Here is a 23,904-nt window from a genome sequence, read left to right on the forward strand (position 1 = left end):
AAGTATCTCTGACAGCAAAATGGAGCCCTGCTGGGTGAGTCTTAGTTCTCCAGAGTCATCTTAGGTTTTCCCATTTTCTCCATTTCTAAGTTCAAGAATGATCTATAGCTAGGTGCCTGAAAGGATGAGGAAGGAGTTTAAGAAAAAGTGTTTTATAATAGAACTCTGATCTCATAATAAATCTCTATGTGAATGTTGCCCAAATAGTCTTCCAGGAACCTCAGAATTTTTCACAGGCTTAGAATCTGTCAAACTGTTTCATGAAGCATTGTTTTAGGAGAGGTATATTAATTAAAAGTACCTTGGGCCAACATTATTTATTCTGAATTCTTCTTGGAGATTTCACACCACGAGGTAGCACAGAAAAGGCTCCATTTAGTCCATCAGTATAAAAACCTGTTAAACTCAGAGATACCAGGCTTTTTCTTACAGCACATCTATTTAGGAGCATTGGTGTCTGTGTTCCCCTCAATATTCCTATGCTCACATGAGAAAAATTTGGAGGAAACTACAGAAAATGGCTCTTTCTTCCATCCTTCCTTGACCAGCCTTAAACTTCATGACCCATCATTTCAACCTCTTTTGCTAGTATCCTTTTCTTGCCTAATCTCTCATTGCATCTCCTGATACTTTAGTCAAGTCTTAGACCTTCTCCTTCCTGTGCCTACACTAAATATGTACATTTAACCGTGATTAAGTTTAATCACTTCATATCTTAATTACTGGGAGTAATTTGCGTGTCAGTAACAATTTAAATCTCATTACGTTGCCAGATAGTAGAGGTACAAATGAAGAATAAGACATAGTCCTACCTTCTCAAGTACCTTAAAGTGTACCTCCTTAATCTAATTAAGGAGACAGCTTACAATCACAAACCATTTAAATAGTATAATAATGTAATTAATGTCAAAATGAATGAGAGTTATAAATTAAGAATACCACACTTAAATAATTACTGTTGACAATAGAAGTATAAGTCTCATGTGGATAATTGTTTGCTAGGCGTTAATTAATCCCTCTTTAAGAAAATTAACTAAAGTTCATTTGAGCAGCAATTTATACAAACATCTATCCTGCAAGTGACTTGCGTTTGGTTTACTTATATGTTGACATTTGCTAAATTAAATATTCCTCAAGGAGAGATATTTTTCTTCAGATGAAATGAATTGTTTTTCCATTTCCTCCTTTGGTTTCTCTATTATTCTGTTGAGTGCCTCAGAAGGCTGTGTGGAATAGTAAGTTTTTGTAGGATGTGGTCTGATCAGAAAGACACGTGTGCCCACAACTTTAAAGTGACAAAGAAAGTCATATGTACAGTTATCTTTTTCCCTTCCTCCTGTGGGCCCTTCTTAATCATCCCAACCTGTATAAATCTGTAAGAGAAGGCGTGTGGGCAGATGTCTGCTTCGCCCCACTTGGGGCTCTTAGTCACTAAGAAGGGTCCCCAAGTTGCCATCCCAGAGCCCCTGATCAGGGGTCTGGTTCTCCTTTATCTTCTTGCCTAGAAAAGCTCAGGTGTCTAGGGCACCATTTCTGATATTTGGGAACTGCTAGGCATTGTGTTTTTGTGGTTATAATTGTAGTCTTGCTATCTAGATATAATTTTCTTTGGCTCTCTTGTTTACATGGTAACTGTTGGGTGCAGGAACCAGAGCAAGCTCTTTATTTTTGTATAACTCTGTCTGCTTTTTCCTCTTCATGAGACACATCCAAGGCACCATCATTTATCACCTAGACTGATCCAACAGACAGACTAGTCTGACTAGTCTCCCCACGTATACTCTCACCCCTTCCCATCTGCTCATCAAGCTGCACGCAGAGTGAGTTTTTAAACATGTAAATCTGATGATGTCACTTCTCTGATTAAAACCTTTCCTCTAAGGCTTGCATGACCTGGCCTCTGCCTGCATCTCTAGTCATATCTTGAACCATTCCCTGCCCACTCCATCCATACAGTTCAGCTCAAATGTTTACTCAGAATCAAGTTGTCTTTAGAGAGGTCTTCCTTGACCTCTCAAGACCAGGTCATGGCCCTCTGAACACATCTTGGAACACTCTACTCCTCCACAGCTCTCATCAGTTTTACCTATTTACTTATCTGTTTAATGACTATCTCCCTCCCACCCGCATTAGACCCTACTCTTCATCAGGGCTGTTTGCTCACCATAGTCTCCTCAGTGCCCACAGTGCCTCTTGTATAGTAAACAGTCCAGAATTAACTTAGTGAATGAATGAAAGAATAATCTACCAGTCAGTTAATCTTTACTTTTACTTTTTGTCTGTGCAGACTTCCTAATTAGGTTGTGTAGCATTTCTAGTCTGCTCATGGCCTCTGGATACCTGATTTCACAGTTAACCTGCTGAGTTGTCAGTAGCTCCATTTATTAAAGAAGTATGAAGTAGGTGCTATAATTATCCCTATTTTATTGATGAGGAAAATGAGGCTTAGTGTGAACCAAGGGCTTGACCTCTTAACTGCTGTATATATCACGTCTGTCATAACTTTACTGTTACAGGGTATGTAATGAAGACAGAGTCTGGATGAATCCCTGGGTCATGTCAGACGTTATGTAATCGTCATTCAGAAGGTTATCTTAAGACTTAGAACATATAATATTGAAAGCACATATAATATTAAAAGACTTAGAACTTATAATATTCCTAATCTGAGTTTACTATTGTTTTTCTCATTTTACACAAAAGGAAATGGAAGTTCTTATTTAGTAGGAATTAGGAGTCAGATTTATCAGACTCTAAATTCCTTGCTCTTTCTGCTGCTCTTTAGAGTTCTGGCTAAGATTTCTCAGATGTTGCTGTGAGCAGTGAAATTTTCCCTGACACTCACACTCCCTGATGGAGAGTTGCCTAGGGATCCATTTATAGGCTAATAGCTGTAAAGATATTCTAATAAACAAGATTTTCCCTTTTTAAATGACATAGTACCTTCTAACCATAATCACTTAACTCGTCATGCCTTCACTTTATAAATGAGCCTTGGATAAATAATTCCCAATCACCCACCTAGCCGAGTCCATAATTCTCTATCAACTGTTAGGAAGACACCTATTTCTTAGCCTTCTTGCATGAAAGCCACAAAGATGTAAAAGATGCCAAGAAAGATTTGTGGAACAGCAACTTTTTTTGAGCTACCAGATTAGAGGATCATGCATTTTTCATTTTATTTTTAAATAGGGGAGAGCATTATAACTTTCAAAGATGTGGAATTCAAGAATTAGATTGCTTTGATTCTTAAGAAGCACTTTGTCTGTTTTTGGGAAAAATTACTGGGAGACACATTGTTTATGACATACTCAACCTTGACTGGTCTAAGGAACTAGAATATATCTCACACCCTACCACGTGAGATTCTATCAAACTCTGGACATAAGGTAATTTAAATTTGTGTCAGATCCAGTGATTCCACAGTCCTAAATTATTTTGTCTAGTTCCCTTCTAGGATTCCTGCTATGGATGAAAAGATGGCCTTTGAAGTCAGGCAGACCTGGATTTGAATCTTGGATCTACCCCTTAACAAACTGTGTCACCTTGATCAATTTATTTAATATTCTGAGCCTTAGATTTTTGTGTCTAAAATAGTAATAACAATCTCATAGGGTACTTGTGAGGATTAAATGATATAAAATATGTAAAGAGTCTAGCATTATGCTAAATGGCCACAAAACAATAGCTACTATGTTGCTTTTCTCCAGGATTAGCATTACCCTCACCTTTTTACTCAGAATCAAGTTATATCTTTCTGACCCTAAGATAGAGTTCACAAAATCACAGTGGTGATCAGGTAGGAGTTTTACTCCAGATATTTTTCAGATATAAAAATTTTTTAGCCCTGGGGCTGGCCCCATGGCCGAGTGGTTAAGTTCGCACGCTTCGCTGCAGGCGGCCCAGTGTTTCGTTAGTTTGAATCCTGGGCGCGGACATGGCACTGCTCGTCAGACCACGCTGGGGCAGCGTCCCACATGCCACAACTAGAAGAACCCACAACGAAGAATACACAACTGTGTACCGGGGGGCTTTGGGGTGAAAAAGGAAAAAATTAAAAAATCTTTAAAAAAAAAAAATTTTTTTAGCCCAAATATATTAGGAAATATAATAGCAGAAATAAACATGCTTGGTGTTCTGGTGTAGTGGGACACGTAGGCCTTTCTCTTTCACAGTTTTCATATCCCTGATTATTTCATTATTGAGTCATCCCGGTCTTACCAGTTCAAACAGGCAAGAACCATTTCATTCCTATTTGTCTTTTCCTCTCCACCATGTAGAAAGCCCTTTGGATTCCCATGTTTAGTATTTAAAGCATCCCTTACTGCATACACCCTGATCTCTGTAGGACCTTCCCATTACTAGAGTCCTATGGGGCAAAGCTAGTCATAGGAGTCCCAGTAGTTCCATGGCAAGTTTTTCCTTCCATTTGAATTCCCCATATACCCACTTACTCTCTCCTTTTCTCTTTTCCCTTTTCTTCTTCAATTGCCCGCCCTTCTCAAAACCTTTTTCTACTTAGACCTACTTGTCTGTTAAGGATCTCTATTTGGTCTTGCAGCTGTAGTCTAATATTTCTCTTTGGAGCTTGACCTCATTCCCTGCCTCCTGATAGAAGAACTACATAGTCAAAGACTGTGGTGATCAATACGACAATTAGTTTGTGCTTTTGAAGAAATCCCACAATTTTCTGAACAGTAACAGCTATTGCGTGTTCTGTTCCTTCACTCTATTGTGGTCTGGATTTAATGCTCTTGAATTTCTTTCTTTCTCTTCCTGATCTTTAAACCTGATTAGAAAAAGCAGTATTGAGGCTGACAGAGAATTGCTTAGAGAAATGTGGTAACATGCCTATCTTTGATTGAACCTGAGCCCAAAGGCTCTCTCCTCATTCCTCATTTAATAAGGTAGAGGCAGCCCTAGTACATTCTCTCAGGAAATAAAAAGGCTTCCTGTAGCAAAATGGTTTTGTGAGTCAGGGAACCTCGTGAAAATGCTCAGTAAATATGTGTTAAGTGAATATTGCAAGTCAAAATTGATTTATATCTGGATAGTGCCAGATCACAGTTTTTTCATATTATTTTTTGTTTGTTTTGTGTTGTTAATTTTTCAGACTTTTTGAAAAGACCTCTAGAGAGTTATGTGAAAAAATTAAAAGTACCAGTTCATGTAATTCGAATGGAACAACGTTCTGGATTGATCAGAGCTAGATTAAAAGGAGCTGCTGTGTCAAAAGGCCAAGTGATCACCTTCTTGGATGCTCACTGTGAGTGTACGGTGGGATGGCTGGAGCCTCTCTTAGCCAGGATCAAACATGACAGGTACTTTTCTGGAGTCTATAAATTTGTTTTCAGTGTATTTGTCCTAAACTATATGGTTAGTTGCAAAATTCTGTATTTTTAAATAAACATAAAAATTATTTCCTCTGAAGTTTCCTTTAAAATACTCACGAAAAGCACTCTAAACTAAATATGAAGAAGACCACATTCTGAAGTCTGGAAGGAATGTTTGCAAACTCTCGTTATTGAGGATGGATTGGGAGGTGTGTTGTTAGGATGTACACTATATGCTCTGTTCACTAACGAGGAGCAGAGCAAATGAACAATGAACTCAGGGAAAATAGGGTAAAACCCTTTATTTGTCCCCACTCTCTAAGGCTAACACTGGGGCAGGCAGGTCATCTCATCTCTGTCTACGTCCTCACTGGGACTAGAGCTCTCGGCTTATAGCACAGTATGAAGTACAAGTGGATGGGGAGATACACATTGCATCAGGAAATGCTTAATTGTTTATGGAAAAACACTATAATCTTAGATAATACAGGAAGAGCATTAGGAGCAGTGCATGCCCGTGGTGGTAGTCTTTCATCATGCACATTATTCAAAGAATTACCTACTGCTGGGCTCTGGTTTAGTTCTTGGATATCAGGCGAGAACCTAACTTTAGTCAGTTAGACCTATATTAGTTGAATTTCTGCTTGTCATTGAAATTTGAGCTGGAGGCTGTCTGTGTCAGCTTAACATTGAGGTTTAGATTTTAGCAGGGTAAACTTTTACTAGTCAAGTGGAGTATAGTGGGAGCTAAAGTCACTGTATCTATTTCTGTTATCAAATGCTGGGCCTACATCTCTCCCTTTTCAGAGATGAATAAATAGGAACAACCAGCACTGAGGCAATGAGAAGATAACAGCAGCTTTAGGAAGGAGAACATTGCCTGAAGAAGGAATAGAGTATTTCTGTAAACTTTCTGTAGGTAGTAGATGACTGATTCAGGGAATATTTGCTTGCATAAAGACAACACATAACTCTTATGAACCAGGAGCCTGAACTCATGGAGACAAAGCAGTGTGAGGTGATGACAGACATATAAAAGGGGAATAGACTGAAATGACAACCACAACAACTTCCAGTTTAGGCTGCGTATCCTGAATAACTTTTCCAACTGAAAAAACTAAAATGCTAGATAAAATACAAAACACATTTTTAATTGCATCACTGAATTGGCATCATAGTAAGAAATTTTGCGATCTCAAAATGAAGTGAGAACAAGTGAGCAGTCCAAACACAAAAGCTACTAGCTTTCACTTGTAGGGTTTCTACTGAACTTAGGGGACACTGAGCTTTTGCCTTGATGGACAAACAGATGGGAGGATAGGAAATAAGCCCTAGGCCCTGCCTAAGGTTGGAAGATGAATAACAAGCACCTGTATAAAGCTAGGATCTTGACATCTGTACCTCAGTGTAAGTGAGAATGAGAAATAAATCCCACTACACCAAAGAAAACTTGCCTTTTCAAGTTTCAAGGCCCTTGGAATGGGGTTGAGGAGGGGAAACAAATCTCCCCTAACAATTTATAAACAGAATGTAGAAAAAGAGGGAAGAAACTGGAATTTCTTTATGAGACTACTATAACCTTGATAGGAAAACCAGAAAAGAAGTATGTGGAAAATTACTCAAATCCATTAATGAATGCTAACAAAAATCTCACAATACCAACAAACAGTCCAAGCGGGAGGGGAAACAAAATTTCATTTATATATATATATGTAATACATATACTATAACGTATCATGACTAATTTGTTTAGTTCAGTATTACAAAGCCAATCACATAATACACCCCATTATCATATTTCTGAAAGTATATTAAAACCCTATCATTAAAAGTCTGATCACTTCAATAGATAGAGAAAAGTGTTGGGGGCCGGCCCAGTGGTGCAGCAGTTAAGTTCGCACATTCCACTTCGGCGGCCGGGGATTTGCCAGTTTGGATTCCTGGTGTGGACATGGCACCACTTGGCAAGCCATGCTGTGATAGGCATCCCACATACAAAGTAACGGCAGATGGGCACGGATGTTAGCTCAGGGCCAGTCTTCCTCAGCAAAAAGAGGAGGATGGGCAGCAGTTAGCTCAGGGCTAATCTTCCTCCAAAAAAAAGAAAGAAAAGAAAAGTGTTCTTTTATGATTGAAATGAGCATCCATTTATGATTAAAAATACTTAGCGAACTGTTATAGAATGGAGATTTACTAATCTGAGAAAGGATAGCTAAATAAAATCCTTAGCAAGCAAAATCATATTAATGGAGAAATTTTGAAAGTATTTTTTAAAAGATATAAAGCAAGATAAGAATGCCCTGAATTACTACTGTTACTCAGTATTATTAGAAGCCTTTAGGTTTTGCAGTAATACAAGAAATAAAGCATATAAGGATTGGCAAGAAAAAAAACAAGTGCTGTCAACTGCAGATGTGTTTTTTAATGAAGAAAAATAATATATACAAAAAAACAGTAGAAATAATAGGAATTTAGCAATGTTGCCAAACATAAGATCACTATAGAAAAGTCAGTTGCCAGCTAGACTGTTGGTGGTGAACACGATGTAGTCTATACAGAAGCTGAAATATAATAATGTACCCCTGAAATTTACACAGTGTTGTAAACCAGTATGACCCCAATAAAATAAAAGGAAAAAAAAGTCAGTTGCCTTCTCCACACCAGCAAGGAATAGTTAGAAGATATAAAGTAAAAAGAAAAAAAGAAATTATACCATTTATAACAACAATGGAAATCATAGACTGTAATTAGGAGTATGTTTAATAAAAGATGTATGAAATAGGAAACTGTTGAAATTCACTGGAAAATAATCTAAGTGGAGAGAAGGATAATGTTCATGTCAATATAAAAATAGCAATTCTCCCCACATTGATCTTAAATTCAATGCATTTCCAACTGAAATCTCAACAGAATTTTCTTCAAGAAACTGACTGTTTCTAACATTTATATGGAAATGCATATTTAAAAAAAAACAGCCAAAATACTCCTGAAGGAGAAGAGTCAGGTACAACTGGGCTTGCACTCCCAGATATCGAGACTTACTTTACAACTATATTAATTGTGGCAGTGACATATTTATGCAGAAATTCACAAATAGACTAGTAAAACAGAGTAGTGTCTGGAAACTACCCCATGTTTATATGGAAACTTGATTTATGAACAGAGCAGGCACTGATAAATATGGCAGAGGAAAAAAGGACCATTAGATAGTGCTGGAACAATTGGTTATCCACAAGGCAAAGAAGTGAAGTTAGATACTTACTGCATATCATACCTAAAACCAGTTCCATGAGGATTAAAGACATATGTGAAAAGCAAAAATATAATTCTTTTTGAAGACAATATAGGAGAATATCTTTATGATTTTGGAGTAGGAAAAGATTTCTAAATAAGATAACAGTTGGGTGGGGAGGATATCACATGCTTAAAAATGTGGCTGCCAAGGGCTGTGAGCAGCACATCTTTCCTTAGAAGTGTAAGTTTTTAGGTTTATTAAAAATATCACAAGGGCCGGCTGGTGGTGTAGCAGTTAAGTTCGCGCACTCTGCTTCAGCAGCCTGGGGTTCGCCAGTTCGGATCCTGGGTGCAGACCTACACGCCGCTTGTCAAGCTTTGCTGAGGCAGGGGTCCCACATATAAAGTAGAGGAAGATGGGCACACATGTTAGCTCAGGGCCAGTCTTCCTCAAAAAAAAAAGAAAATCATAATACCAATAGAAAAAATTTTAAATGTGTATGAAGAAATACAAGCCTGCAGGAAAAATATCCTTTCTAATACTTAGAAAATATAAATTTTAAAAATCTTGAGATACTATTTAACATTACATTAGCAAAACTATAAGAAAATAGCATCTAAAGTTGATAGCATTATAGGGAAGCTGCAGGAAGAAATATATATATACACACACACATATAATAGTTTTGGAAAGCAGTAAAGAAAAGTACCACAAAAAAGTACCTTCCTTTAATTTGGTAAACTCATTCCTGGAAGTTTTCTCGTAAAGCAAAAGCAAATATTATGTATATGAACATATCTACCCAGTATCTTAATGGCAAAAAACTATAAGGAACACAATGTCCAAGAGTTGTTTATTAAGAAAATTATTGTATTAAATATGTAGTCATTAAAAGTGGTACTTTTGAAAACTGTAGAAATATTTGAAGTATTTTCACGTATGGCAAATATGTAAAAGTATAAATGAAAAAGGGATGGAAAGTTATCAAGTTATAAATAATATAATAAATAACTATGCTAGTTTGGTAGGATATAGCAGGAAATTTTTTCATCATCTTTAACATTATAGAGTGTATTTTTATTTTAAAAACACTTAGTATTCCGTTATATATATACCGCATCCCTATCTATTCATCAATGGGCACTTGGGTTGTTTCCAAGTCTTGGTTATTGTGAATAATGCTGCAATGAACATAAGGGTGCATATATCCTTTTGAATTAGTGTTTTCGTGTTCTTTGGATAAATACCCAGAAAAGTGCAATAGCTGGATCATATGGTAGCTCTATTTTTAATTTCTTGAGGAATCTCCTTAGTGTTTTCAATAGTGCCTGCACCAATTTACATTCCCATCAGCAGTGTACAAGGGTTCCCTTTTCTCCGCATCCTCTCCAACACTTGTGATTTTTTGTCCTTTTAATAATAACCATTCTGATGGGCATGAGTTGGTATCTCATTGTGGTTTTGATTTGCATTTCATTAATAATCAGTGATGTTGAGCATCTTTTCATGTGCCTGTTGGCCTTCTGTATATCTTCTTTGGAAAAATGTCTGTTCACATCCTCTGGCATTTTTTAATCAAGTTGTTTGTTTTTTTTGTTGAGTTGTGTGAGTTCTTTGTATATTTTGGATATTAACTGCTAATCGGTATATGAGTTGCAAATATCTTCTCTCAATTATTAGGTTGTCTTTTTGTTTTGTTGATGGTTTCTTTTGCTATGCAAAAGCTTTTTAGTTTGATGTAGTCCCATTTGTTTCCTTTTGTTTTCCTTGCCTGAGAAGTATTCAAAAAGATACTGCTAAGACTGATGTCAAAGTGTACTGCCTATGTTTTCTTCTAGGAGTTTCATGGTTTCAGGTCTTACATTCAAGTCTTTAATCCATTTTGAGTTAATTTTTGTGTATGTTGTAAGATAGTGGTCTACTTTCATTTTTTTGCATATGCTATAAAAAAAAGATGAAATCTTGCCCTATGTGACAACATGAATGGACCTTGAGGGTAGTATGCTTAGCACAGTAAGTCAGACAGAGAAAGCCAAATACCATACAAATTCACTCATACGTGGAAGATTGAAAAAACAATAGTAACAACAAACAAACATATAGATACGGAGAATAGATTGGTGGTTACCAGAGGGGAAGAGAGTGGAAGAAAGCAGAAGGGGATAAAGGGGTACATTTGTACAGTGATAGTTGGAAACTAGACTATTGGTCGTGAACATGATGTAGTCTATACAGAAGTCAAAATATAATGATGTAGACCTGAAATGTATATAATGTTATAAACCAGTGTTACTTCAGTAAAAATAAATAAATAGTAAAAAAATAAAAACACTTAGTATACAATTGTTAAATAGTTCAGAAAGGAAAATTTTAAAAGATTTTTTAATTTGCTTTTATGATTTTAGGAAAACAGTGGTATGTCCTATCATTGATGTGATCAGCGATGATACTTTCGAGTACATGGCAGGCTCTGATATGACCTATGGTGGATTCAACTGGAAGCTCAATTTTCGCTGGTATCCTGTTCCTCAAAGAGAAATGGACAGAAGGAAAGGTGATCGGACTCTTCCTGTCAGGTAATTAGTTTGACAAACATTTCCCCTAAAGTGTTATTGGCAGGGTATTGTGAAACATTGGGAATCATATTGAAAGGATTCTAAGTGTATTTTGAGAAACATGAAGCATTTGTGCACCATATATGTAGTTGAGCTATCTTTTACATATCATTTTAAAGAGGGGTTTTTTCCCTCTGATCAACTCATAAAATTAGAATTTTTCATTTATACAAGCTAGTGCACATGAGAAATGATGGTGCCATGCATATGTTCTTTCATTCCTATATGAACAACATTTTGCAAATCTCTAAATAATAATACTTATATTAAAGTGTCCATTAATTAATTGTAAGTGTTAGTATGTGAAAATATTACCTAAAACTGGGTCCTTGCACCAAAATTTAAGATTTTAAATTCAGACTTATACCATCTGGATGATAGTTACTGACTGGTAAGGTTAGAAAAGCTTGTTTCAAATATAAAAATAACTAGAATTGACAAAAATATAAAAAAGGATTTCTATTAATGGATTTCTGATTTTTCTTTTGTTCTACATTTGGTCGTATATAGATTTTTTTCAGAAAGGATAAAAGCTTCATACTATTCAGAACCTTTAAATTGAGACCTTGAGCTTTCTGAGTCATCCTAGGATTTACTCCAGTTGCATCAGCCTGCTTCTTCTGAGAGTTCCTTCAGAACCAGGTTTTTTAGCTTTCTCGTATCCTGGGCTTCTTAGATCTACTTTCCCTTGAATTCAAGTCCAGTTCTGGCAAAGTTGAAGAGAGGTTTCACTAATTCTATGCTCTTTCTCCCTGGCCAGGCTGAATCCTTACCTACTGAAAGGACTTTTCCACTCTTTTGCTGACATTTCAAATCACCATCTAAACCCAAGGGTTCCTAAACGTTTTGTAGATGGTGGACTTCTTTGAAAAAGAGCTGATAAAAGCTATGAGTTTTTTCTAAGGGAGTAAAAAATGCACTTCTGTAAACAGAAGATTTAGCATCCAGTTCTAGGAAATATAGAGATAACCCAAAACCCAGGTCAAGAAACCCCTGTACTAAATGGTAACTCTGGGTGTTGGCCTATTTCCTGACTCCTAAGATATATTAGACTTTTTCATTCTTTTTCTCTTCTAAAATCAAAATAAGTCTTTACTTTTTTTCTGGAAACGACTATTTCTACTGGAAAAGCAAATGCTACCACCCTCACTAGGGTATGTAATGAGTATGTTTTAGGGTTACATTACAGAGGTGGCCAGTTCATCCTAAAATATGATCTCCATAGTGTCCTCTGTCCCTGAAACTTAATTATTTTCTCCTAGTTGGAGTCTCCTTTTCCTCCATGCTCATCCTTCATGGAAATCAAATGTTTGACTGGTATTCATTTATTTAAATCCTCCTTCATTATCACTTCTCTGCTTCACTCCACCTATTCCCACCCACTCTGCATACCTGGGCTGTGTTTTGATGATTGGGCTCTCTTTGCAGAGAATATACTACACTAGGTCAGGATGATGATCCCCTTAGAAGGAGGATATTGATTTTATTCTGTACTTCATCTCCTCTTTTCCTTAAAGGTTCCTATTAGGAATAAGGAAAGGGCTGCCTTGTTTTCATCCTGTTTAATCTTATGTCTTTGCAATATTTGCCACCTTTTAGAACCTGGCATGTTAGTGTTGCTAACATGAGTCTAGTTGGTTAGTACATAGTCAACTGTATTTATAGTTGCTAGGAACTATGGAGTAGGTACACAGTCAGATGGAGAGGGTTACGAGAAATAGCTTCAATTTAAGGAGCTCAGTCATGACAGGAGAACCAAGAAAGGTACTAAAGACAGGAAGAGCCCTTGGGACAGGCAGAGAAGGATGTCTGGGCAGAAGCTGTGACAGCATGACTGGGGTGCAGGTCATGTCTGAGGACCAAATAACATAGCATAAAAACAAAGAAAGCCCCTGGGGGCCTATGAAGGTTTCTGAAGAGTGTGAGAATAAGCATTTATTCTGTAGTTATAAACAGTTATAACACTAATTTTAAAAACAAAAACTGTAAATTTTAAATTGTTACAATTAATAGTATTATATTCTGATTGAATTTCAGAACACCTACAATGGCAGGAGGCCTTTTTTCAATAGACAGAGATTACTTTCAGGAAATTGGAACATATGATGCTGGAATGGATATTTGGGGAGGAGAAAACCTAGAAATTTCCTTTAGGGTAAGTTCCCTTTGAAAAGAGTAATCTTCTATTTAACCTCAAATATAGGTATACTTTAATTATTCATGTTCTCTCTAAATTAAAAATAAAAAGTGAATTTAGGGGCTGGCCCCGTGGACGAGTGGTTAAGTTTGCGCGCTCCGCTGCAGGCGGCCCAGTGTTTCGTTGGTTCGAATCCTGGGCGCGGACATGGCACTGCTCATCAAGCCACGCTGAGGCAGCGTCCCACATGCCACAATTAGAAGGACCCACAACGAAGAATATACAACTATGTACTGGGGGGCTTTGGGGAGAAAAAGGAAAAAAATAAAATCTTTAAAAAAAATAAAAACTGAATTTAATATGAGTTTAATCAGACTTCAGAGCCTTCAGTCCATAGAACATTTGTTGATACTATTAAGGCTTCATTATAAACTATTTTAAGCAAATAATTCACTTATCTTAATTTCCTACCCATAAAACTCATGCAATATTCTCTAGTTGTTTTTAATTTCAGTTATTTTCAAGGAAGTAATTCAAGCTCCAAAAATAAACAAAAAATAACATGTAGTCTGTATATGCTACTTTGGTACTTAACTGCCCAAAATGTAATTTCACTTTGTGTAATATGCTTTGTCCTTCTGGTGTGAAAATAGATCTCTCTTATATGAAACCTGGTGACTTTACAGCTTTATATTTTTCAATACAGAGAAAAAGGCAGAGGAATTCTGAAATTACTCTAAATTAATTTAACCCAGTCAAGCGTAAGTCTTATGCATTTCACATTCACTAAAATCAACATGTTATTTAAATGACACTGTGTATTTCTGAAAATGATCAACTTTAGACACATAGCTATAGTGGAAACCACACTGAACTGCACTGTGATCTAAATCGGCCAGCTCACTTTGTTCCTGGTGAAGAGAGGTTTAGACAGTGGATCATCTTGGAGATCCTATCCAATTGTATCATTTTATGATCCTGGGAAAAAGTTAAAGTAGACACACTGAGTATTTAACAAAATCAAAACTTTTCAAAATGTGTTTTAATTGTAAATAGTAGATTTTTAACTTACGGAAAAATGTATTTTGAAAGGAGCAGAAGGATAATTTCATTAAATTAAAGATTTCAAACCATACTTGATGATCTTTCTCTTACCCCTTTTTTGTTTTTATTCTCACAAAGACAACAAAGCATGTGATCACTGTCTCACTGAATAACTCATGAGAGATCCAGTTAAGATTCTTAGGTTCTGTTTAATGTACAGGCTATGACACAGGGCTGGAGGAGGAGGAACCAGGTAGGACTGTGGCTGAATTCTCCATGGTCAAAGTCTTGACCATAAACTGTATTAATAAATACATTACATGTTATACATAGACAACACACAAAATGTAAACATTTCATGAAACAGTGTGTCCTTGTTAGCAAGTGCTGGTTGCAATTCATCAAATTTGAATTTATGATCCTTTTATGAATCATGGCCTGCAATTAGAAAAATACTGCTCTAGACCTCATGTCTTTTCTGTATTTAGCCTTTAAACTATCTTTTCTGAATTTAACTTTCAATTTCTGGTTTGATCAGAACCAAAAATTAGAGAAAGGCTTGCTCCTGAGGAAGCACTGGCTTTGTGACCATATAGCAGGAGCTCCACTGTTCACCCTTGATTCTGTGAAATTCCAACTATGAAGCTCAATAGATACGAACAATTCTTTTTTAAACTATCAGTGTTGAAAACTGGTCGTCTTTGTTGCCGTTTTCAGATTTGGCAGTGTGGAGGAACTTTGGAGATTGTTACTTGCTCACATGTTGGACATGTGTTTCGGAAAGCTACACCTTACACGTTTCCAGGAGGCACAGGGCAGATTATCAATAAAAATAACAGAAGACTTGCAGAAGTGTGGATGGATGAGTTCAAGAATTTCTTCTATATAATTTCTCCAGGTTAGCATTATTTTGCATTATAAATACAGGACTGACTTTCTTGTTCCTGATCCTAATGCATTCTGAGGAGAGGTAAGAAGGAGTGAAAGAAGCTTTGAGCAGAGGCTCATAGGTCATTGTAAAGAATAAATGGAATCACACAAAGTATAGAAAGTGCTTAGCAGAATGCCTGGTATAATATATTATTAACAATACTATTAAATTATCCAGGTCAGTATTGCAGAAATTACTGCTAACCCAGGTGTTATCCATGTTCTTTTTTTTTCTTTTAACCTAACTGTCACATTTAACATTTGTATGAAACTGTCGAGTATTTCAAGGCCAGTGCAGGGCCCTATAGCATGCCTCAAGGGACTTCTCTCCAGGAACTTTTTTCTGCCCTTCAGAGTTTTGTGAGAACAGCTGTTTCACCAGCTGTCAATCTGCCTAATTTTGTTACCATTCTATCCTCATTTTTTAGTTACCATAGAACTGTCAAGTGGCAGGGTGCACAGCAGTGAGTTGTGTAAGAGAAACCTGACTGGAAACAATTGCTCTATTTAATATCTGTTTAATATTTGGGCAAAATAGATCTTGATTTTTGTTTTTGTCTGTTAATATATGTTAACTTATTAAAGTTTTCTCATCCATGTAACTTATATTTGTGTGTAATATTAGCATGTGTATCATTCTCACATAGATTTAATTTTTCTTTGAAAAGCATATTAATTAATCCTTGCTTTATACTTTGGGAGGTGGATTTATGGTATATCATTTGTGTAGTCACATATCACCAAAATGATACTACTTTTCTCGTTCATCTTGCTTATTAGATGCAATATATAAATAGAACTGTGTTAACTAATAGAACATTAATCATTCAGTTACTTATTTCTATTAACAGGTGTTACAAAGGTAGATTATGGAGATATATCATCAAGGCTTGGTCTAAGACACAAACTCCAATGCAGACCTTTCTCTTGGTACCTAGAGAATATTTATCCTGATTCTCAGATTCCACGTCACTATTTCTCTTTGGGAGAGGTAAAAAAAAAATGTATTCTATGTTGTTATGTTCTCACTTTTTTATCAAAAACAATAGAGGTTAAACTGCCATCAGGGATGGCATGTTAAAATTACATAATCTCAAGTGTGGAAAAGTTCTTGTTAGTTGAGACAGTCTACCTCATAACTTGAAACCTTGTTAATTTTTTATCATGTTATATTTTATTAAAATAAGAATGGTCTACCATTTCATAGTTGGTCTCTTGTTAAATATATTAGTGTCTTCAGTAGACTTCTTTTTTTTTTTTGAGGAAGATTAGTCCTGAGCTAACTACTGCCAATCCTCCTCTTTTTGCTGAGGAAGACTGGCCCTGAGCTGACATCCGTGCCCATCTTCCTCTATTTTATACGTGGGATGCCTACCACAGCATGGCGTGCCAAGCGGTGCCATGTCTGCACCCGGGACCCGAACCAGCAAACCCTGGGCTGCCAAGAAGCAGAACATGCGAACTTAACCGCTGTGCCACCGGGCCGGCCCTATTCAGTAGACTTCTTATTTTAACAAATTGACCCATTTAGTTGAAACCATATATTCCTAAAGCAGATGTCCTAGTATTAATTAGTCTGAATAAAAGCTTGAGTAACTTCAAAGTAAAGATAAATTGTAAAGAACTGACAAGGAAACTTGAAAGACCATTTATAATAAATTGTATTTTTAGCACCCATTAATTTTCCTTTGGGAGTTCTAAATCTCAGTTTGGGCAGGGAGGTTGGAACGAATGTCAGTAAGCATGTTGTTTCTGATGATGCCTTTAGTTATTGCTCTTTGAATTTGGCAGCAAATTTTCTTGAAACCTGAAGTAATTTGCTTATTAATGCCTATGATTAGTTAACACAATCAGTTGTGCTTTGGAGTCTGGCCTTTTTATCTTTTGGAGTGCCCAGTATAGGGTCTGGCCTTTTTATCTTTTGGAGTGCCCAGTATAGGGTCTGGCGTGAGGCAGACTTATCTCACCTTCTCTTATACCTACCAGCATGGTCATAAGGGGCTGTTTCTTCCTCAGTGTTGATAGCCATCCATTCTACCTCCCAGCCAAAGCTGGCTTCTATGTACAGGATAATCTAAATAGTTCCTTCTCTTTAGCCCTGGGGTCTGATCAACTCAAGGATTCTATTAGTTTCCTAGGGCTGCCATAATAAAGTACCACAAACTGAGTGGCTTAAACAGAAATTTATTATCTCACAGTTCTAAAGACTGAAAATCTAAGATATCAAGCTGTGGGCAGATTTGGTTCCTTCTGAGGTCTGTGAGAAAGAATCTGTTCTGTGCCTTTGTCTGGCTTCTGGTGGTTTACTGACAATCTTTGGTGTTTCTTGGTGTGTAGAAGCATCACCCCATCTCTGCCTTCATCTTCATATGGCACTCTTGTGTGTGTATCTGTCTCCAAATTTCCCCTTTTTATAAGGACATGTCATATTGGATAAGGGACCACCCTAATGACCTCATTTTAATTTGATTACCTGTGTAAAGACCCTATCTGCAAACAACATCACATTCTGAGGTACTGGGGATTAGGACGTCAACGTATGAATTTGGCGGGGACGCAGTTCAGCCCATAACAAGGATTGAGCTGGGTTGCAATTTTAGAAAGACTTGGTTTACTTCTGGCTCATGTATTCTTCTTCAGCCTGGTCCTCTAGGGCTTTTGAGTAATGGCATGGAGCGGTCTCTCTCAACCCTGGAAGTTTTCCCTTTTTGAGGTTTTCAGGATAGTACTTTAGCCTCCAACCTTATTCACTGGGGGGACCAGGTGTTATTTTTTGCAGGTATTCTGTCCAGCAGGAATTTGTCTCCTAAGCACCAGGAAACTGTGGATGCATTTCCAGCCTCAGCTTCTTGTCCACCCAGAACTCAGCAAATGTCCCATCAGGAAAATGGTCTTGCATTTGGGGGTCTTCTAATTTTTAATTTGTCAAACCAGCCCCACATAACCCATAGCGCTGTGCTTTTCCCTTGGTAAAAGGTTCTCTTTAGGTCCACACCCTGTCCTCAACCTGTACCATCAGCACATGCCCTCACAGAGGAAGACAACTGGTGACTGTCACCTCATCCAGGAAGAGCTCTCCCCACTCCAGAATTACAGGTCACCTCATCCTAATTGCTTCCATAGCTCTCCAATAGCCTCAAAAATAGGATTTTGGCAGTTTAACTGTTTTTCCTCCTGGTTGTTGAGGCAGAAGTGTTGGGCTGCTATGTCCTACTGAGAAGCAATGTTTCTCCTTCTCTTCTTTACTACAGTATAATACCCCAAACCAATGGGCCATAAAGACTCCAGATCTCCTTTCTTAATCTTCTGACTTCCCGAGGTCCCTCTTTTTATTAGGTCAAGGCAGTGATTTTCAGTTTTCTGGTCACAACCCAGTAGTGGTTTATAAATCAGTTTAGCTGCTTTGACCACCATTTTTTAATAGTCTGCAAAAGAATATATGAAAGTGCATTGCTTATAGTAAAGGAATTTTGTTTTTACTGGGTCAGTCTGCAATTCATTGCAAGTCTTTATAAACTTTTAATTATAAAATTGACTTTTAGAAAGCATATGAAACTAAGTATAAAAAAACATTCAACCTTTCTGTGACAGAAAGTGATAGCAGGACAGAATTTCCTTTTGTAAGTCACAGCAGGGAATGATGATATATGTGAACAGGGTTACAGCCAGGCCCCGTCCCAGGACTGAATCTTGCTGACACTCACGAACAGTCACCCCCCTCAAACTGTAGGAGGTTGTCACTTGACTTCATTCCTTTCATTTATGCAACAAATATCTGAGTACCTACTATGTGATAGGTACTATTTTAAGTACTGGGACTACAGCGGTGAATAAAATCTTTGCTTATGTGGATCTTACAGTTTCTGGAGGAAGACACATTTTTTGAAAAATGTACATGTCAGGTGGTGGTAAGGGCAAAGTGGATAGAAAATGACTGGTGGGCATGAGTAGTGGTGCTGTTTTATGTAGGGTAGTTGAAAAAGTCCTCTCATATAAGGCGATTTTTGAGCAGAGATCTGAAGGAAGTAAACGAGCAAGACATGAATTTGGGGAGAAAGAGTGTTCCAGGCACAGGGAAAAATAAGTACAAAAGTCCTAAGACAAGAGTGTACTTTGGCATGTTCCCGAAACAGCAGAGAGGCCAGTTGTCTAGAATGGAGGGAACAAAGTGGGGGAGGGTAAAAGAAGATAAAGGCCAAGACCTAGTGAGGGTCAAATCACTAGAGCTTGTACGCCATGGTAAGGGCTTTGGGTTTTATTCTGAGTAAGATGGGAAGCCATAGAGACATGAGCAAACTTTGATTGAAAAAAGGTCAGATTGTCTGCTACTTCAAGCAAAGCTACATGAGAACAAGTGTAGAGCTAGTGTATTGGTGAAAGGAAAAGAATAGTCAAGGATTAAGATTTATCCTGAGAAACGGGGGCAGTGAAGTTGGCCTCGCTGAAGTGGGAAAGTCTATGGATTAGATACAGAAGGCATTCACCAGTGCAGTTTGGGACATGTTAAATTTTATCCAGGTAAAGATACTGGGTAGCTAGTTGCATTTAAAAATCTGCAGGTTGGATGAGAGGTTGGGGATGGAGATAGAAAGTTAGGAGTTGTCACTATATAAGTGGTTTTCAAAACCACAAAACTTCATGGGATCACCTTGGGAGGAGTCAATGTAGATGACAAAGAAGTGAGGAGTGAGGACCAAGCCATAGTAAACTTCACAATTTAGAATTTATGAAAATGAGAAGGAATCAGCCAAAGAGATTGAGAAAGTGACCACTGAAATAGGAGAAGAACCAGGAGAGTGATGTTCCAGAGACTAAGTGAGGGACTTGTTTCAAGAAAGAGGAGGCGATCACTATGTTGAACACTGCAGAGATGTTGAGTGAGCCAAGTGCTGAGAATTGGTCATTGGATTGTCAAGGAAGAAGTTGTGAGTAGGCTCCATCTCACAGTGTCAAGAGGCTCCCATGGATACTGGAGAGGACAAAATCCCTGATGGCTTCAAGCCAGACAGGGAGAAGAGGAAGTGGAGATCATGAACGTGGACAAGTCTTGCAAGAAATTTTGTTGTAAAGCAGAACAGAGAAATGGGTGGTAACTAGAGGGGAATATGGGACTAAAGAAAGGTTTTTTTTTTAATTTTTGCTAAAATGAAACTCTGTGCTGATGTCAATGACCCAAAAGAGAAAATGTGAAGATGCTAAAAAAGAGCCACTGATTGCAAGATTCATGTGTTTAGTAGGGGGGAGGCAATGAGCTCCAGTGCACAAGTGCAGGTAGTGGTTGGGGTCAGGGGGAGAAGGCAGTTCATCCACTGCAATAGAAGGAAGGTCGAAGGAATGAGGACAAGTGCAGGTCAATTGTAGATTTGGAGTAGAAGGTGGTACTTTGTGGTGGAAGTCTGAGGAAGTTCTCCTCTGATGACTTCTGTTTCCTCAGTTGAACATAGATCATTGGCTGAGACTGAAGAGGGGGTATTGGTGATGGGCAGTCTGGGGAAAGAGGAAGAGATGTAAAGCAGGATGTAGGCGAGCAAATAGATCACAGAGGGGAGCCAGATGGTGGGGAGTTAGAGTGAGCCATTGGGCCGGCTGCATTTGCCCCAGTGCCCGGGCAAGCACAGACTCCTGTGTTCATCCTTGGAAGTTACAGAGGCTACTTCTGGGTTGACTTGAGCTCCCTGCCTCAGAACTTTGTTGTGATTTGAGGAATTCACACTCAAACAAGTGAGGGCTATGCTGAGTGTCTTGCCTCATTAATGAGTATCTGTTCCCTTTGCTGTAGTTTCATTCCAGTCAAGAAAGACCCAGAGTGGGTGATGTGCTGTGGGAAAACTTACAGCAGTTGCTACAGTAACTTGCCTTTAGAATAGAGAATGAGGAATTGTTTTTCTCCTTTCAATTGACCCAATTTAGACAACTCCTAGGCATTGTTAGCTCGGCCAGAATATAGGCTTATTACAAAGAGCCATTTGTCTAACCCATAGTAAGTGATTGCCAAAACAAGCTTGCCTTTTATCTGCCTCTTGCCAGCTGGCTTTCTGTATAAGCAACAGATTTTACCTTCTGTGGCCTGCTTGTTATTGCCTTATTAACTAAGCAGCTGGTCTTAAGCCTGTATGCCCATAATACCAGGCCACACTGTCCAAATTAAAGCGCAGATTTCTGGGTCCAGGGTCATTCTCAAGTACCCACCACAGGGCAACCAGGATCTTATGTTTGTGATCATAGCTCCACCTGTGTGAGCCTTCCTTCACCAAAGACTGAAATGTAGCCTTTCAGGGATCTTTTGTCATGCTTCAAGGGTCTAGGGAAACCTGAGCTCACAGGATTTTAGAGGGAAATTAGTAGGTATAAATTTATAGTCTCTGGCTTTGCTAAGTCTGACTGTCATAGCTCCTGTAGCACTTGGAACTGAATAAATGTGTTTCATTGTGATATCTAATAGTTGTTAATCCAGGAGATGAATCTTCTAAACAACCAGAAAGCAAATAATCCAGACCTTTGACAGTTTAGCCAGTCTTATGGACTGACCAATTGCTTCTCCAGGCATATCTAATAATCTTGAGATTTAATGAGCATAGGTTCTGTGTCAAGCACCAATCTGAATGTTTACAAGTATTAATTCATTTTATCCTCCGATCAACACTGTGAGATAGAGATGCTATTATCCCCACTTCATAGCAAGTAAATTGAGGCATGAATAAATAGTTTAAACAACATGGCTCAGTCACAGCCACAAAACGGGAGAAAAAGGATTTTAACACAGGCAGTTAACCACTGACACCATACTCTTTCTCATATCTAACCAATATTTCCCTTATGACAGAGAATGAAAAACTGAATTCAGATTCCATTATAGTAGATTCCAAAAATCCTTTAACTGCTTACATTGTCCACCCTAATGGAAGTACCAAGATTCTGGAGGAGACTATAGTAGAAACTAAGAAGCTTAGGCTCTAATTTCTTGTCCATTTCCCAGGAATGAGTGCATTCAATTGTGAGTTATTTTAATTGTGGTCAAAAATAATATTTTAGTAATAGCTATGTACAGCTAAGTTGCTACTTCAGAAAGGGTTTAAGAGTTGCTGGATCTGTGGATAAAGAAGGAAACCCAACAGTTATTGTGGGCCTACTATGTGTCAGTTTCTGCTAGGCCTCTCTATATGTTACTTCACTGAGAGGTTTCAGCAAACCTGGGAGAGACATTGTTATCCGTGTTTTACAGATGAAAAAATGAGGTTCTTTCAGGGACATTTCCCAATTACTGTGTTCTAAAGAATGCTGATGTCTGATGTCCCTCAAGATGCTCAATTAGAAAGGCAGGGGATGGGGGAGGAGGGAGTGTGTGGTGGCCAAAAATGCTGCTTTCTTTATCTTATATCCTTCTGTACCACCAGTCCCCACCCCTACCAAGAGTTACAGTATATTAAAAGGCTTTGAGAAGTTCTTCAATAAAGAAACCTATTTAAATTTGTTTAACTCAGTATTTCCTAAACATCCTTGATCACAAAACCCCTTTTTTAGTGGCACATGTTTCAACACCTGGCCATGTACTGTAGTTCACATCATGGTTTCAGGAATCCTTGTCTTAGGGTACTAACCTGCCGCGGTTTCATGGCTAGTACTGGTAGAGTCGGGAGTGAGGCCCACTCAGGTCTGCATGTCCCCACACCCTAAACGCTCACTCCTGCCTGTCCACCTCCAGACACCTTGAAAGTGCAGCTATTTCCCCCTGACCACCATAGTTCAGATGTTGCTATCATTCAAGTAGGAAACTTGTGATTCTAACAACTCCTCATGCTTTGGCATTCTCACAGTTGTATATAGTGCCTGCAACCATTTTGGTTTGGCTTGTTAGCAAGTCTGGCTCTGTAAGGAAAGATGTTATTCAGTCATAAACAAATCCTATAAAAAGGACCATTAGCCTGCTAACCTTCCCCCTTGAAATCATTTAGATCTCCTAAAACTTCTAATTCCAGAAAGTATGAATCAAACTTGGGTACTTCCTGATGTCTTTCACAGAGCACCAAGGGTGTGATAACTTGGCTTCATTAGCATGTTTGCAGTGTCCCATCATTGACAAGTACCCCCTCACAAATGGTGGAAGACTTTCCCCTGTGTGTCAGCATCTAGACCTGAGCATCCAGTATGGTAGCCGCTAGCCACATATGACTATTTAATTAAAATTAAGTAAAATTTAAAATTCAGTTCTTCAGTCACACCAGCCACATATATAGTGCTCAGTAACAAGAAGTAAGAGGTAAGCAAAATAAGCTAGAAAGAGAAAGACAAACACCACATGATTTCACTCATATGTCGAAGATAAGCAAACACATGAACAAAGAGAACAGATTGGTAGTTGCCAGAGGGGAAGGGCATTGGGGGTTGGGTGAAAAGGACAAACGCGCACATGTGTATGGTGATGCATAAAAATTAGACTATTGGTGGTGAGCACGATGCAGTCTATACAGAAACTGATAAATAATAATGTACACCTGAAAGTTCACAATGTTGTTAACCATTATGACCTCAATAAAATAATTTTTTTAAAGAAGTAAAAGAGAAGAAAAATAAAGTGTTCAATAGCCACATATGGCTAGTGGCTGCCATACT

The 23,904-nt window shown here is 38.0% G+C and overlaps 1 protein-coding gene across 3 annotated transcripts in view; it reads left to right on the plus strand.

The window, feature by feature from the left end:
* The window catches only part of GALNT1 (polypeptide N-acetylgalactosaminyltransferase 1), a 135,517-nt gene that overhangs the window by 96,976 nt on the left and 14,637 nt on the right, over window positions 1–23,904 (plus strand). For all 3 annotated transcript variants that reach the window (XM_070220914.1, XM_070220913.1, XM_001496769.6), the window contains 5 exons: window positions 5,114–5,321; window positions 10,974–11,144; window positions 13,221–13,338; window positions 15,082–15,262; window positions 16,146–16,285. In XM_070220914.1, the coding sequence (XP_070077015.1) occupies window positions 5,114–5,321; window positions 10,974–11,144; window positions 13,221–13,338; window positions 15,082–15,262; window positions 16,146–16,285 (818 nt within the window). The remainder of the gene's footprint in view (window positions 1–5,113; window positions 5,322–10,973; window positions 11,145–13,220; window positions 13,339–15,081; window positions 15,263–16,145; window positions 16,286–23,904) is intronic.

Source organism: Equus caballus, chromosome 8 (assembly GCF_041296265.1).
Source record: "Equus caballus isolate H_3958 breed thoroughbred chromosome 8, TB-T2T, whole genome shotgun sequence".
Lineage (NCBI taxonomy): Eukaryota > Metazoa > Chordata > Mammalia > Perissodactyla > Equidae > Equus > Equus caballus.